Source organism: Rhinoraja longicauda, chromosome 11 (genome assembly GCF_053455715.1).
Source record: "Rhinoraja longicauda isolate Sanriku21f chromosome 11, sRhiLon1.1, whole genome shotgun sequence".
In the NCBI taxonomy this organism is placed as follows: domain Eukaryota; kingdom Metazoa; phylum Chordata; class Chondrichthyes; order Rajiformes; family Arhynchobatidae; genus Rhinoraja; species Rhinoraja longicauda.
Genome location: NC_135963.1, coordinates 6,025,930 through 6,038,225, shown reverse-complemented (window position 1 = coordinate 6,038,225; position 12,296 = coordinate 6,025,930). Strand labels below are relative to the sequence as shown.

General features: G+C 48.8%; 1 protein-coding gene across 3 annotated transcripts in view; it reads left to right on the top strand.

The window, feature by feature from the left end:
- st6galnac5a (ST6 (alpha-N-acetyl-neuraminyl-2,3-beta-galactosyl-1,3)-N-acetylgalactosaminide alpha-2,6-sialyltransferase 5a) overlaps nt 1-12,296 on the top strand; it is a 72,097-nt gene that overhangs the window by 50,500 nt on the left and 9,301 nt on the right. For all 3 annotated transcript variants that reach the window (XM_078408172.1, XM_078408171.1, XM_078408170.1), the window contains 2 exons: nt 7,395-7,804; nt 10,342-10,449. In XM_078408172.1, coding sequence (XP_078264298.1) covers nt 7,395-7,804; nt 10,342-10,449 — 518 coding nt within the window. The remainder of the gene's footprint in view (nt 1-7,394; nt 7,805-10,341; nt 10,450-12,296) is intronic.

Sequence of the window (12,296 nt, the reverse complement as noted above, 5' to 3'; positions counted from 1 at the left end):
GAAGTGTGAAAACGCACACCTCCAAATTCAGGGACAGTTTCTTCCCAGCTGTTATCAAGTAACTGAACCATCCTACCACCAACTGGAGAGTGGTCCTGACCTCCCATCCACAACATTGGAGAACACCAGACTATCTTTAATCGAACTCTGCTGGACTTTATCTTGCACTGAACATTATTCACTTTATCGTGTATCTGTACACTGTGGATTGTAATCATGTATTGTCTTTCCGGTGACAGGTTAGCACGCAACAAAAGCATTTCACTGTACCTCGGCACACGTAACAATAAACTAAACTCAACAAAATGAGGATGATCTGATAATCGTGACAGACTTCCATTTATGTTTTAGCAAAACACAAAATGCTGGAGTAACTCAGCGGACCAGGCAGCATCTGTGGAGGAAATGGACAGGAGTCTGAAGAGGCGTCCTGACCCGAAGCGTCACCTGTGCATTCCCTCCCACAGCTGCTGCCTGGCCTGTCGAGTTCCTCCAGCACTTTGTGTTTTGCTCAAGATTCCAGCACCTGCTGTTCCTTGTGTCTCAATTTAAATATAGACTCAGACGCATCAAATTAGCAGGAATTGTGTAGATGACAAAATGCTCCCCTCAATCTTTGTGTAAAAAAGTTACCCCTCAGGTACCTATGTACTTGTCTAAATGTTTCTTAAACGTTGTGATAGTCCCTGCCTCAACTACCTCCTCCTCTTGCAGCTTGTTCCATACACCCCCCACCCTTTGTGTAAAAAAGTTACCCCTTGAGTTCTCGTTAAATCTTTCCCCCGTCACCTTAAACATAATGGTTCTCAATTCTCCTACTCTGGCCAAGAGACTCTGTGCGTCTACCCGATCTATTCCTCTCATGATTTTGTACACCTCTATAAGATCATCCCTCCCACCCCCCCCCCCCCCCACTGCGCTCCAAGGAATAAAGTCCCAGCCTGATTAACCTCTCCCTTATAGTTCAGACCTTCGAGTCCTGGCACATCCAGGTAGATCGTCTCTGCACCCTTTCCAGCTTGACAACATCTCTCCTATAACATGGTGCTCAAAACTGAACACAATACTCTAAATGTGTAGGAAGGAACTGCAGATGCCGGTTTAAACCGAAGATCGACATAAAGTGCTGGCGTAACTCAGCGGGACAGGCAGCACCTCTGGAGAGAAGAAATGGGTGACTTTTCGATTGAGACGCTTCTACAGACTGAGAGGAGGAGGTGGGGGAGATACAGAGATAAGGAAGTGTAAGGTGTGAGAACTTGACATCAAAGGGGGAGGAGATCAAGGAACATGTAGAATGGATCGTTGTTAGCTAGGAGAAGGTAACAACAAAGCAAAAAGAGAAAATGTATCCGGGGACAGTCAGACTGGTCGGAGAACTGGGAAGGGGAAGGGATGGAGGGAGATGGAAAGCAAGGGTTACTTGAAGTTAGAGAAGTCAATGTTCATACCGCTGGGGTGTAAGCTACGCATGCAAATAGACAATAGGTGCAGGATTAGGTCATTCGGCCCTTCGAGCCAGCACCGCCATTCACCGTGATCATGACTGATCATCCACACTCAGTACCCCGTTCCTGCCTTCCCCCATATCCCCTGACTCCGCTATTTTTAAGAGCTCTATCTAACTCTCTCTTGAAAGCATCCAGGGAATTGGCCTCCACTGCCTTCTGAGGCAGAGAGTTCCACAGCTTCACAACACTCTGAGTGAAAAAGTTTTTCCTCGTCTCCGTTCTAAATGGCCCTACCCCTTACTTTTAAATATGCGAAGCTGTTCCAATTTGCGCTGGGCTGTGGCCTCACCAACGTCTTATATAGCTGAAACATGACCTCCCAACTTCTGCACTCAATATTCTGACTGATGACGGCCAATGTCTTGATCGCCCCATCCACCTGTGACGGCACTTTCAAGGGAACTAGATCAGAATATGTTGCATAAAACAGGAATGGCAAACAGTTAAAGAATTAATACCTGGCTTACGATAACTATATATTCCTTGGAGGCACAAAGACTTCTCAGGAGAAGTAATCCAGCCATGGCTAACGAGAAGTTGAAAGGCAGCATTAGATCAAAGGAAGAAAGTTAAAATGATGCTAAAAAAAGAGCAGTGATCTGAGAGAAATTCCACAAAAAAAGGACCAAGAAAATAAGAAGGAAAGGGAAGAATTTAAGAGGAATCAAATAAATCTGATATTTAAATCTTCTACACAGAGGGAAATAGCAAAATGTAATATAAACATACTGGAGGAATTAACATTGGGGAATATAAAAATGGTAGAGAAATTAAACAAATATTTAATAAGGGACAGGAGTGTTTAATTCTGAGTGCCATAGAAACATCAAAAATAGGTGCAGGAGTAGGCCATTCGGCCCTTTGAGCCAGCATTGCCATTCAATATGATCATGTAGGAAAATAACTGCAGATGCTGGTACTAATCGAAGGTATCACAAAATGCTCGAGTAACTCAACGGGTCAGGCAGCATCTCAGGAGAGAAGGAGTGGTCTGAAGAAGGGTCTCGACCCGAAACGTCACCCATTCCTTCTCCTGAGATGCTGCCTGACCCGCTGAGTTACTCCAGCATTTTGTGATACCTTCAATATGATCATGGCTGATCATCCAAAATCCATTCAAGATCAATCCCCCGTTCCGGCTTTTCCCCCATTTGTTTTTTATTGCTGACAATGGAACAATTAAATTCTTACTTGAAGCGAGCGTAACAGGTCTGTGGACAAATTACACAATGCACATAGATAATATATAATGAACAAAAAAATTAATAAAGTAATAAGCTCAACACTAGTAAAAAAACAAAACAAAGTCCTCAGTGCAGCCAAAGGTAGTAAATATTTTGTAATTGAAGTTAGTGTTCTTAGTTCATACGTCTTTGGAGCAGAATTAGGCCATTCGGCCCATTGAGTCTACTCCGCCATTCAATCATGGCTGATCTATCTTTCCCTCTCAACCCCATTCTCCTGCCTTCCCCCGATAACCCCTGACACCCGTACTAATCAAGTGTCTTTTAATCTCCATCTTAAAAATACCCGATGATTTGGCCAATTATTTGTTTTGAGACAGTACCTTGTTACCATCTCAGAAATGTACCAACAACTTAATGAATTAATGTGTTACCCAAACTCTTCAGAGAAACCATCTAATCGCGACCGATCTGTGCAATGTTTAAGAGCCTGATGGTTGTTGGGAAGAAGTTGTTCATGAAAACCATGGTCATAAGTTCATGTTCATAAGTTATAGGAGCAGAATTAGGCCATTTGGCACATCTAGTCTACTCCGCCATTCAATCACGGCTGATCTATCTTTCCCTCTCAACCCTATTCTCCTGCCTTCACCCCATAACCCCTGACACCCGCACTAATCAAGAATCTATCTCTGCCTTAAAAGTATCTACTGCCTTGGCCTCCACAGCCTCCTGGTTTTAAAGAGTCAAGAGTGTTTATTTGTCATATGTACCAAAAACAGAACAATGACATTCTCCTTTGCAGCAGGATAACAGATCTGTAAACACGATGCACAGAGACACGGGTGGCACGGTGGCCATGAGATTATCTACCATAACCATAACCCCTGAACTATATCTGGCCTGGCCTTCCCCAGGCAGCGTAAGGTGTAAATGGAATCAATGGAAGGGAGGTTGATTTGTGTGATGGTCTGGGCTGCATCCACAATTCACTGCAATCAATGTCTTGCGATCTTGGACAAAGTTGTTCCCAAGCCAAGACCATCAGTAATAGGCACAACACAAAAAGCTGGAGTAACTCAGCGGGTCAGACAGCATATCTGGAGAAAAGGAATAAGTGGCGTTTCAGGTCGAGACTCACCTTCAGTCTGAAGAAGGGTCTCGACCCAAAACTTCACCCATTCCTACTCTCCAGAGATGCTGTCTGACCCGCTGAGTTACTCCAGCTTTTTGTGTCTGCAGTGTAAACCAGCATCTGCAGTTCCTTCCTACACAGTAACAGTTACAATTATGGCTTGGTCATTGGGACCCTGTGTGTTCAGTAGTGACTTACCTTCCCAGCAGTTATTCAATGTGTTTCCTCGCACGCTTTACTGTGGTAGCATTTCCATTTTCACATCATTGCTCCCTTTGATCGATTTGGTTTTTTACACCCTGTCACACGCTTCACATAACTCCCTTCTGTCTCACAGTGATCCTGCAGAAAGGATTACTTTATAATCATAGGAGCGAGCTGAGATCACTCCCGCCTGGAATTGCAAAGGACTTGACGTTTGTCTCCAGAGACTTGAATGCAGAATCCAGTCCGACATAACAGCGCAGATACTGACGGAGTGTGGTAGCGAGTAAGGGGGTGATGTAGTGAGGGTGGTAGTGAGGGAGTGTGGTAGTGAGTGAGGTAGTGTGGTAGTGATGGGAGTGTGGTAGTGAGTGTGGTAGTGAGTGAGGGAGTGTGGTAGTGATGGGAGTATGGTAGTGAGGGAGTGTGGTAGTGAGGGGAGTGGCAGTGAGAGGGAGTGTGGTAGAGAGTGAGTGTGGTAGTGAAGGGGGAGTGGTAGTGAAGTGGTAGTGAATGGGAGTGTGGTAGTGAGTGGGAGTGTGGTAGTGAGTGGGAGTGTGACAGTGAGGGTGGTAGTGAGGGAGTGTGGGGGGAGTGGGAGTGTGGTAGTGAGGGGGGAGTGTGGTAGAGAGTGAGTGAGGGAGTGTGATGTGAGGGGAGTGGTAGTGAGAGGGGAGTGGGGCAGTGAGTGAGGGGAGTGTGGCAGTGAGTGAGGGGAGTGTGGCAGTGAGTGTGGTAGTGAGGGGGGAGTGGTAGTGAGGGAGTGTGGTAGTGAGGGGGGAGTGGTAGTGAGGGAGTGGTAGTGAGTGGGAGTGTGGTAGTGAGGGGGGAGTGGTAGTGAGGGAGTGGTAGTGAGTGAGGGGGTGTGGTAGTGAGGGGAGTGTGGTAGTGAGTGGGGGAATTGTGTTAGTGAGTGGGGGGGTGTAACACTGAGGGAAGTGTGCTTTTAGTTTTAGAGATACAGCATGGCAACAGGCCCTTCGGCCCACCGAGCCCACTCCGACCATCGATTACCCATTCACACTGAATTCTGTTAGCTCACTTTCACTGCACACTAAGGGGCAATTGTACAGAGGCCAATTAACCTGCAAACCTACCGAGCTGTCCAGCGATCACCCCGTACACTAGCACTATCCTACACACACTAGGGACAATCTGCAAATGTTACCAAAGCCAATTGACCTACAAACCTATACGTCTTTGGGATGTGGGAAGAGACCCGAGCAGGTCACAGGGAGAAAACCCACGCAGGTCACAGGGAGAACATCCAAACTCCGTACAGACAGCAACCGTAGTCAGGATTGAACCCGAGTCTCTGGCGCTGTAAGGCAGCAACTCTACCGCTGCACCACCGTGTTCTGTGTGAAAGAATGATCTCAGATTAGTATTCCCGCACAGATGTGAGCAGTTTTCCTTGCGTTTGCTAAGAGTGGACTGAATGTAAATATTACGTGGAGAATTTCCATTCACGAACATTGAACATTTTGTTTTATTTGAGTCGAATCGTACATGACACATCAAATCAGGGCATGAATCAATTGAACTTTCAGCTCCAGAATATTAGTTTAGTTTTGAGATATAGCAAGGAAACAGGCCCTTCATCCGAACGAGTCCACGCCGACCCATTTACACACTAGTTCTACACACTCCCTACGCTCTAGGGGCAGTTTACAGAGGGCCAATTAACCTCCAAACATGTACATCTTTGGGATGTGGACCTGAGCATCCTCTTTATGAAATCTATATACTAAAACTCTTGTTTGTTCTTGAACTACAGCCAAAACGGTACACGATAGCACAACAATTTTAGGCCCACCTTACTCACCGTTGTCCCTTTGGTGCTAATGGAAGAAGTTTCATTGAAATCGGTGTTGTATTTTTAAAGTTATCCACATTTTAAAGTTTAAATCGATCTCCTAGGGGGGGAGGGAGGGAGGGGGAGAGGGAGGAGGGAAGGAGGGAGGGAGGGGGAGAAGGGAGAGGGGGGAGGAGAGGGTGCTGCACCAATGCAGGAGAGGTTTGGGCCCAATGGATCCACTTGGTCTAGTAAGACACAAAGTGCTGGAGTAACTCAGCGGGTCAGGCAGCATCTCTGCATGACATGCACAGGTGATGTTTCAGGTCTGAAGAAGGTTCCTGACCCAAACATATACCTGTCCATGTTCTCCAGAGATGCCAGGTCAGGCAGCTTCTCTGGGGAACATGGATAGGTGACATTTCAGGTCTTCAGTCTGAAGAAGGATCTGGATCCAAAATGTCACCTATCCATGTTCTCCAGAGATGCTGCCTGACCTGCTGATGTGCTACTCCAGTATTTTGTGTCCTTTTGTGCATTAACCAGCATCTGTAGTTATAGAGCCGCACAACAAGGAAACAGGCCCTTCGGCCCAACTTGCCCACACTGGCCAACATGTCCCAGCTACACTAGTCCCACCTGCCTGTGTTTGACCCATATCCCTCCATACCTATCCTATCCATGTACTTGTCTAACTGTTTCTTAAATGTTGGGATAGTCCCTGCCTCAATTATCTCCTCTGGCAGCTTGTTCCATACACCCACCATCCTTTGTGTGAAAACGTTACCTCTCAGGTTCCTATTAAATCTTTTCCCGTTCACCTTAAAGATATGTGCTCTGATCCTCGATTCCCCTACTCTGGGCAAGAGACTGTGCATCTAACCGAACTATTCAACTCATGATTTTACACACCTCTCTAAGACAGTATCATGGAGTGACACAGCGTGGAAACAGGCCCTTCGGCCCAACATGTCCCAGCTCAACTAGCGCCACCTGCCCGCGCTTGACCCGTATCTCTCCAAACCTGTCCCATCTACCCCTCAGCCTCCTGCGCTCCAAGGAATAGAGTCCCAGCTTACTCAACCTGGCGCAGCGGTAGAGTTGCTACCTTACAGCGCTTGCCGCGCCGGAGACCCGGGTTCCATCCCGACTACAGGTGCTGTCTGTACAGAGTTTGTACGTTCTCTCCGTGACCTACGTGGGTTTTCTCCAAGATCTTCGGTTTCCTCCCACACTCCAAAGACGCACAGGTTTGTAGATTAATTGGCTTGGGTTTGTATACTTGATATAAGTGTAAATTGTCCCTAGTGTGTATAGGATAGTGTTAGTGTGCGGGGATCGCTGGTCGGTGCGGACTCGTGGGCCAAAGGGCCTGTTTCTGCACTGTATCTCTAAACTAAACTAAACTAAACCTCTCCCAATAATTGTAAGCTCGCCCCCCCCCCCCAGTCCTGGTAACACCCTGGTGAAACTCCAGTCCTGGCAACATGCACCTTTTTGTCTATGACCTGCTATGGTCTATAACATCTACTGCACCTAAACCTCCTACCTCTTTGTCCGTCCAGGGCCTGCAGGTGCATTGCAGGAGCTGTGCCCTGGTCACCAGCTCGGGGCACCTGGTCGGCAGCGGGCGAGGGCCGGAGATCGACCGGGCGGAGTGCGTGATCCGGATGAACGACGCTCCGACGCTGGGCTACCAGGGGGACGTGGGGCGGAGGACCAGCCTGAGGGTGGTGGCTCACTCCAGCATCCAGCGGCTGCTGCAGAAGGGAGGGGAGCTCCTGAACGCCAGCCACAACCCGGCCTTCATCTTCTGGGGTCCTAGCAGCTGCCTGCGGAGAGACGGCAAGGGGCGGCTCTACAACCAACTGCAGCTCATCCACCGCTTCGTGCCCGCGCTCAGGCTGCACACCATCAGCCACCACAAGATGCTCTACTTTGACCAACTCTTCGAGCACGAGACCGGCAAGGACAGGTACAGTCGGGAGCGTTTAATTGCCGTGCGTCCCCCGACGGAACAATGACATTCTTACTTTAGAGATACAGCGCGGAAACAGGCCCCTTCGGCCCACCGGGTCCGCGCCGACCAGCGATTCCCGCACATTAACACTATCCTACACCCACTAGGGACAATTCCTTTTTACATTTTACCAAGCCAAGTAACCGAAAAACCTGTACCTCTTTGGAGTGTGGGAGGAAACCGAAGATCTCGGAGAAAACCCACACTCCCAGGTCACGGAGAGAACGTACAAACTCCATACAGGCAGCACTTGTAGTCGGGATCCAACCCGGGTCTCCAGCGCTGCTTTCGCTGTAAAGCAGCAACTCTACCGCTGCGCCACCGTGCCGCCCTACTTGCAGCAGCACAATGGAATATGTAAACATAGCACTCTGAAACCCACAATAAACAACCCGACGTTTAGTCGAGTTTGAACCCGAGTCTCTGGCAACCCTATATATATATAAATATGTGTGCGTATAGATATATATTTATATATAAATATGTGCCATTCATGATATATATATGTAATATATTTATATATTAAGGGTGGCAAGTTGGTGCAGCGGTAGAGTTGCTGCCTTACAGCATCAAAGACCCGGGTTCGATCCTGACCACGGGTGCTGTCTGTACGGAATTTGCACGTTCTCCCCGTGACCGCGTGGGTTTTCTCCGAGTGCTCCTCTTTCATCCAACACTCTGAAGACGTGCAGGTTTGCAGGTTAATTGACTTCAGAAAATTTGTAAATTGTCCCTGGTGTGTGTTGGATAGTGCCTGTGACAAGGGTGATCGCTGGTCGGCGCGGACCCAGTGGGCTGAAGGGCCTTGTTTCCGCAGCATCCAATTAGCAGATCAAGCCGTGGTAGGGGTGGGGGGGAAGCCAGATGGTCACTGGGTGTACGTGCTAACTCCACACAGACAGCACCAAATGACACCCAGGCCGTTGGAGCAGTGAGGCAGCAGCCCAACTAGCAGCACCTAGTAAAAAATTCTGGGCTCAGCTTTTACCTCAGTACCACTTGAATGAATGAATCAATGAATGAATGAATGAATGAATAAATGAATGAATGTTTAAATGAATGAATGAATAAATGAACGAATAAATGAATGAATGAACGTGACTTTATTGAATGATACTTTATTATCACATGATACTTTATTGTCACAGTGAAACTCTTTGTTTTGTTTACCGTACACAAAGCATGGAAAGAGTGTGCACTTCCGTGTGTTCACCCCATATCCCTGCATTCCCTCCATATCTGGGTGGCGTGGTGGCTCAGCGGTAGAGTTGCTGCCTTACAGCGCCAGACGCCCGGGTTCGATCCCCACTACGGGCACTGTCTGTACGGAGTTTGTACGTTCTCCCCGTGACCTGCGTGGGTTTTCTCCGAGATCTCCGGTTTCCTCCCACAAAGACGTGCAGGTTTATAGGTTAATTGGCTTGGTGTAAATGTAAATTGTCCCTAGTGGGTGTAGGATAGTGTTAGTGTGTGGGGATCGCTGGTCGGCACGGACTCGGTGGGCCGAAGGGCCTGTTTCCGCTCTGCATCTCTAAACTGAACTAAACTAGAACCTGTAAAATTGGTGGATTACGTCTACCAAGTAATTCTTTTTTCTAAAACTGAATGTCTACAAGATGCTTAAGAGGAGGAGCCAGCGCTGCCGTCGCAGCTGCGGCTTGCCTGCAGTCCGTCTGTCTTTTGTGTTTTTTGTTGTTTTTGTCTGAATTGTAGTTTTAATATGATGTAGTGTTGTATGTTATGTTTTGGGGGGGGGGGGTGGGAGGGAACGGGAACTGTAACATTCTCTCTCCAGAACGGAGACGCGACCTTTGTTCTGTGTCGTGTCTCCGTTCCCGTTGCGGCCTACCACCGGCCATGCACCTGGGACCACCTGGGTCTCTGGTTCGCAGAGCCCACGGCCCGGACTCACCACCTGCGGCGCTGGCTGCCTGCGGATGCTGCGGGAACGGCTGCGACTCGTCTCCGGAGGCTCCGGCGCGGGCCGCGTGGACGTCGGAAGCCCGCAGGCCCCTGGGTGGGGGCCGACATCGGGAGCTCCGGCAGCGGCAGCGGCAGAGTGTTCGCCCGCCCCGAATCGCAGGGCTTGGGTCGGTCCGCCACGGACCTTTCACCATCCGGCGCGGCCTGAAATAGGCCGCGGGATATTTCACCGCCCAGCGGGGGCTTCAATATCGGGAGCCCCGACCGCCCCGACGTGGCAACTCCAACAGCCTGACCGCGGGACAAGACGGCAGGGAAGAGAAAAAGACATTCTGGCCTTCCATCACAGTGAGGAGGGACTGTAGGAGACTCACTGTGATGGATGTTTCTTTTTGTTTGGTGTTAGTTGTGATTGTATGTGTTATTGCATTTTTATTGATTAATCTTATTGGTCTTATTGTTCAACTGCGGGTAATGTTTCATTTTACTACACATTTATGTGTATGTAACAAATAAACGACTATTGACTATTGGATAAACGCTGATACAAACGGACATCTCTGTTCCAGGAAAACCTCCAACTCATGGCTGAGCACAGGCTGGTTCACCATGATCATCGCTCTTGAGCTTTGCGACAGGATTGACGTGTATGGCATGGTTCCCCCGGACCGGTGCAGGTGGGCCGTGAGACGTTGCTTGATGTTGTGGTACCAGAGCATGGGGTCCCCGCGTGGTCTTCTGGCCCCTCCCCTCCACTTGCCGATACCCTCGGTCCATCCGTGCTGTGCCAGCAGCCCTCGAGGCTCAATCACCTTGATGCGTTGGAGAGGGTTTTTCCCAGCCTTCCCAATACAGGCCCACCACCGACTGGGTGGCGCAGCGGTAGAGTTGCTGCTTTATAGCGAATGCAGCGTCGGAGACCCAGGCTCGATCCCGACTACGGGCGCTGTCTGTACGGAGTTTGTACGCTCTCCCCGTGACCTGCGTGGGTTTTCTCCGAGATCTTCGGTTTCCTCCCGCACTCCAAAGACGTACAGGATTGTAGGTTAATTGGCTTGGTAAATGTAAAAATCATCCCTAGTGTGTGTAGGACGGTGTTAATGTGCGGGGATCGCTGGTCGGCGCGGACCTGGTGGGCCGAGAGGGCCTGTTTCGCCGCTGTAAATCTAAACTAAACCAAACTAAACTAAACTGGTGGTCCAGCACCTCTTTTAAACCGAACAAAATTACGAGACCGCACTTGATATCTCCCCCTCCCCAAAATTGACGCCTAAACCGTGTGCAGGATCGTGTGCAGGATAGTGCTAGTGAAGGGGGGGATCGCTGGTCGACAAGGACTCGGTGGACCGACGAGCCTGTTTCCATGCTGTATTTCTAAACTAAACTAAACTAAGCTCTTACCTTGAAGCTGAGCGCTCTAGCCTTTAACATTTCCACCCTGGGGGAAAAAGGTTCTGACTGTCTGAAGAAGGGGGTCCCGATCTGAAATATCACCTGTCCATGTTCTCCAGTGAAGCTGCCCGACCCGTTGAGTTACTTCAGTTTAGTGTATGTCACCTGCACCGAGGTACAGTGAAAAGCTTTTGTTGCCTGCCTAACCAGTCGGCGGAAAGACAATACGTGTTTACAATCGAGCCATGTACAGTGTACAGATACATGATAAGGGAATAACGTTTAGTGCAAGGTAAAGCCAGTAAAGTCCGATCAAAGATAATCCGAGGGTCACCAATGAGGTAGATAGTAGTTCAGCACTGCTCTCTGATTGTGGTAGGATGGTTCAGTTGCCTGATAACCGCTGGGAAGAAACTGTCCCTGAATCTGGAGGTGTGCGTTTTCACACTTCTGTGAATACCTGTGACTGATGGGAGTAAATGACTCCAAACACTTTAACTCCCCCTCCACATTCCCACACTGACCTTTCTGTCCTGGGACTCCTTCATTGTCAGAGTGAGGCCAAACGCAAATTGGAGGAACAGCACCTCATATTTGGCTTGGGCAGCTTACACCCCAGCGGTATGAACATTGACTTCTCTAACTTCAAGCAACCCTTGTAATCCCCTCTCTCTCTGTCCCTCCCACACCCAGGTCGTTGTACCTAGCTTCAAAGTCATCTTGTTGAGTCTCATTGTCTGTAACTCGTTTTCACCGAGGCCACAGGCAACAATGGCCTATCTCTGTTATCGTCGTCACCTTTTTTGCATTTCTTTCTTCATTTGTTCTATATCTCTCTCTATATACCTGGGTCCCTTGTTTCCCTTTCCCCTGATTCTCAGTCGGATGAAGGGTCTCGGCCCGAACGTCACCTATTCCTTTACTCCATGGATGTTCTCTGACTCGCTGAATTACTCCAGCTTTTTGTGTCCAACTCCAGCACTTAGTGTTTTTTTCCGACCGTCCACCCACTCTCTGTCTCTCATGGACTATCAGTACACAGACCCAGTGGATATGGGTTATCAGAAAAGAAGAGATAGAGTCATAATGGAGTGATACAGTGTGGAAACAGGCCCTTTGGCCCAACTTGCCC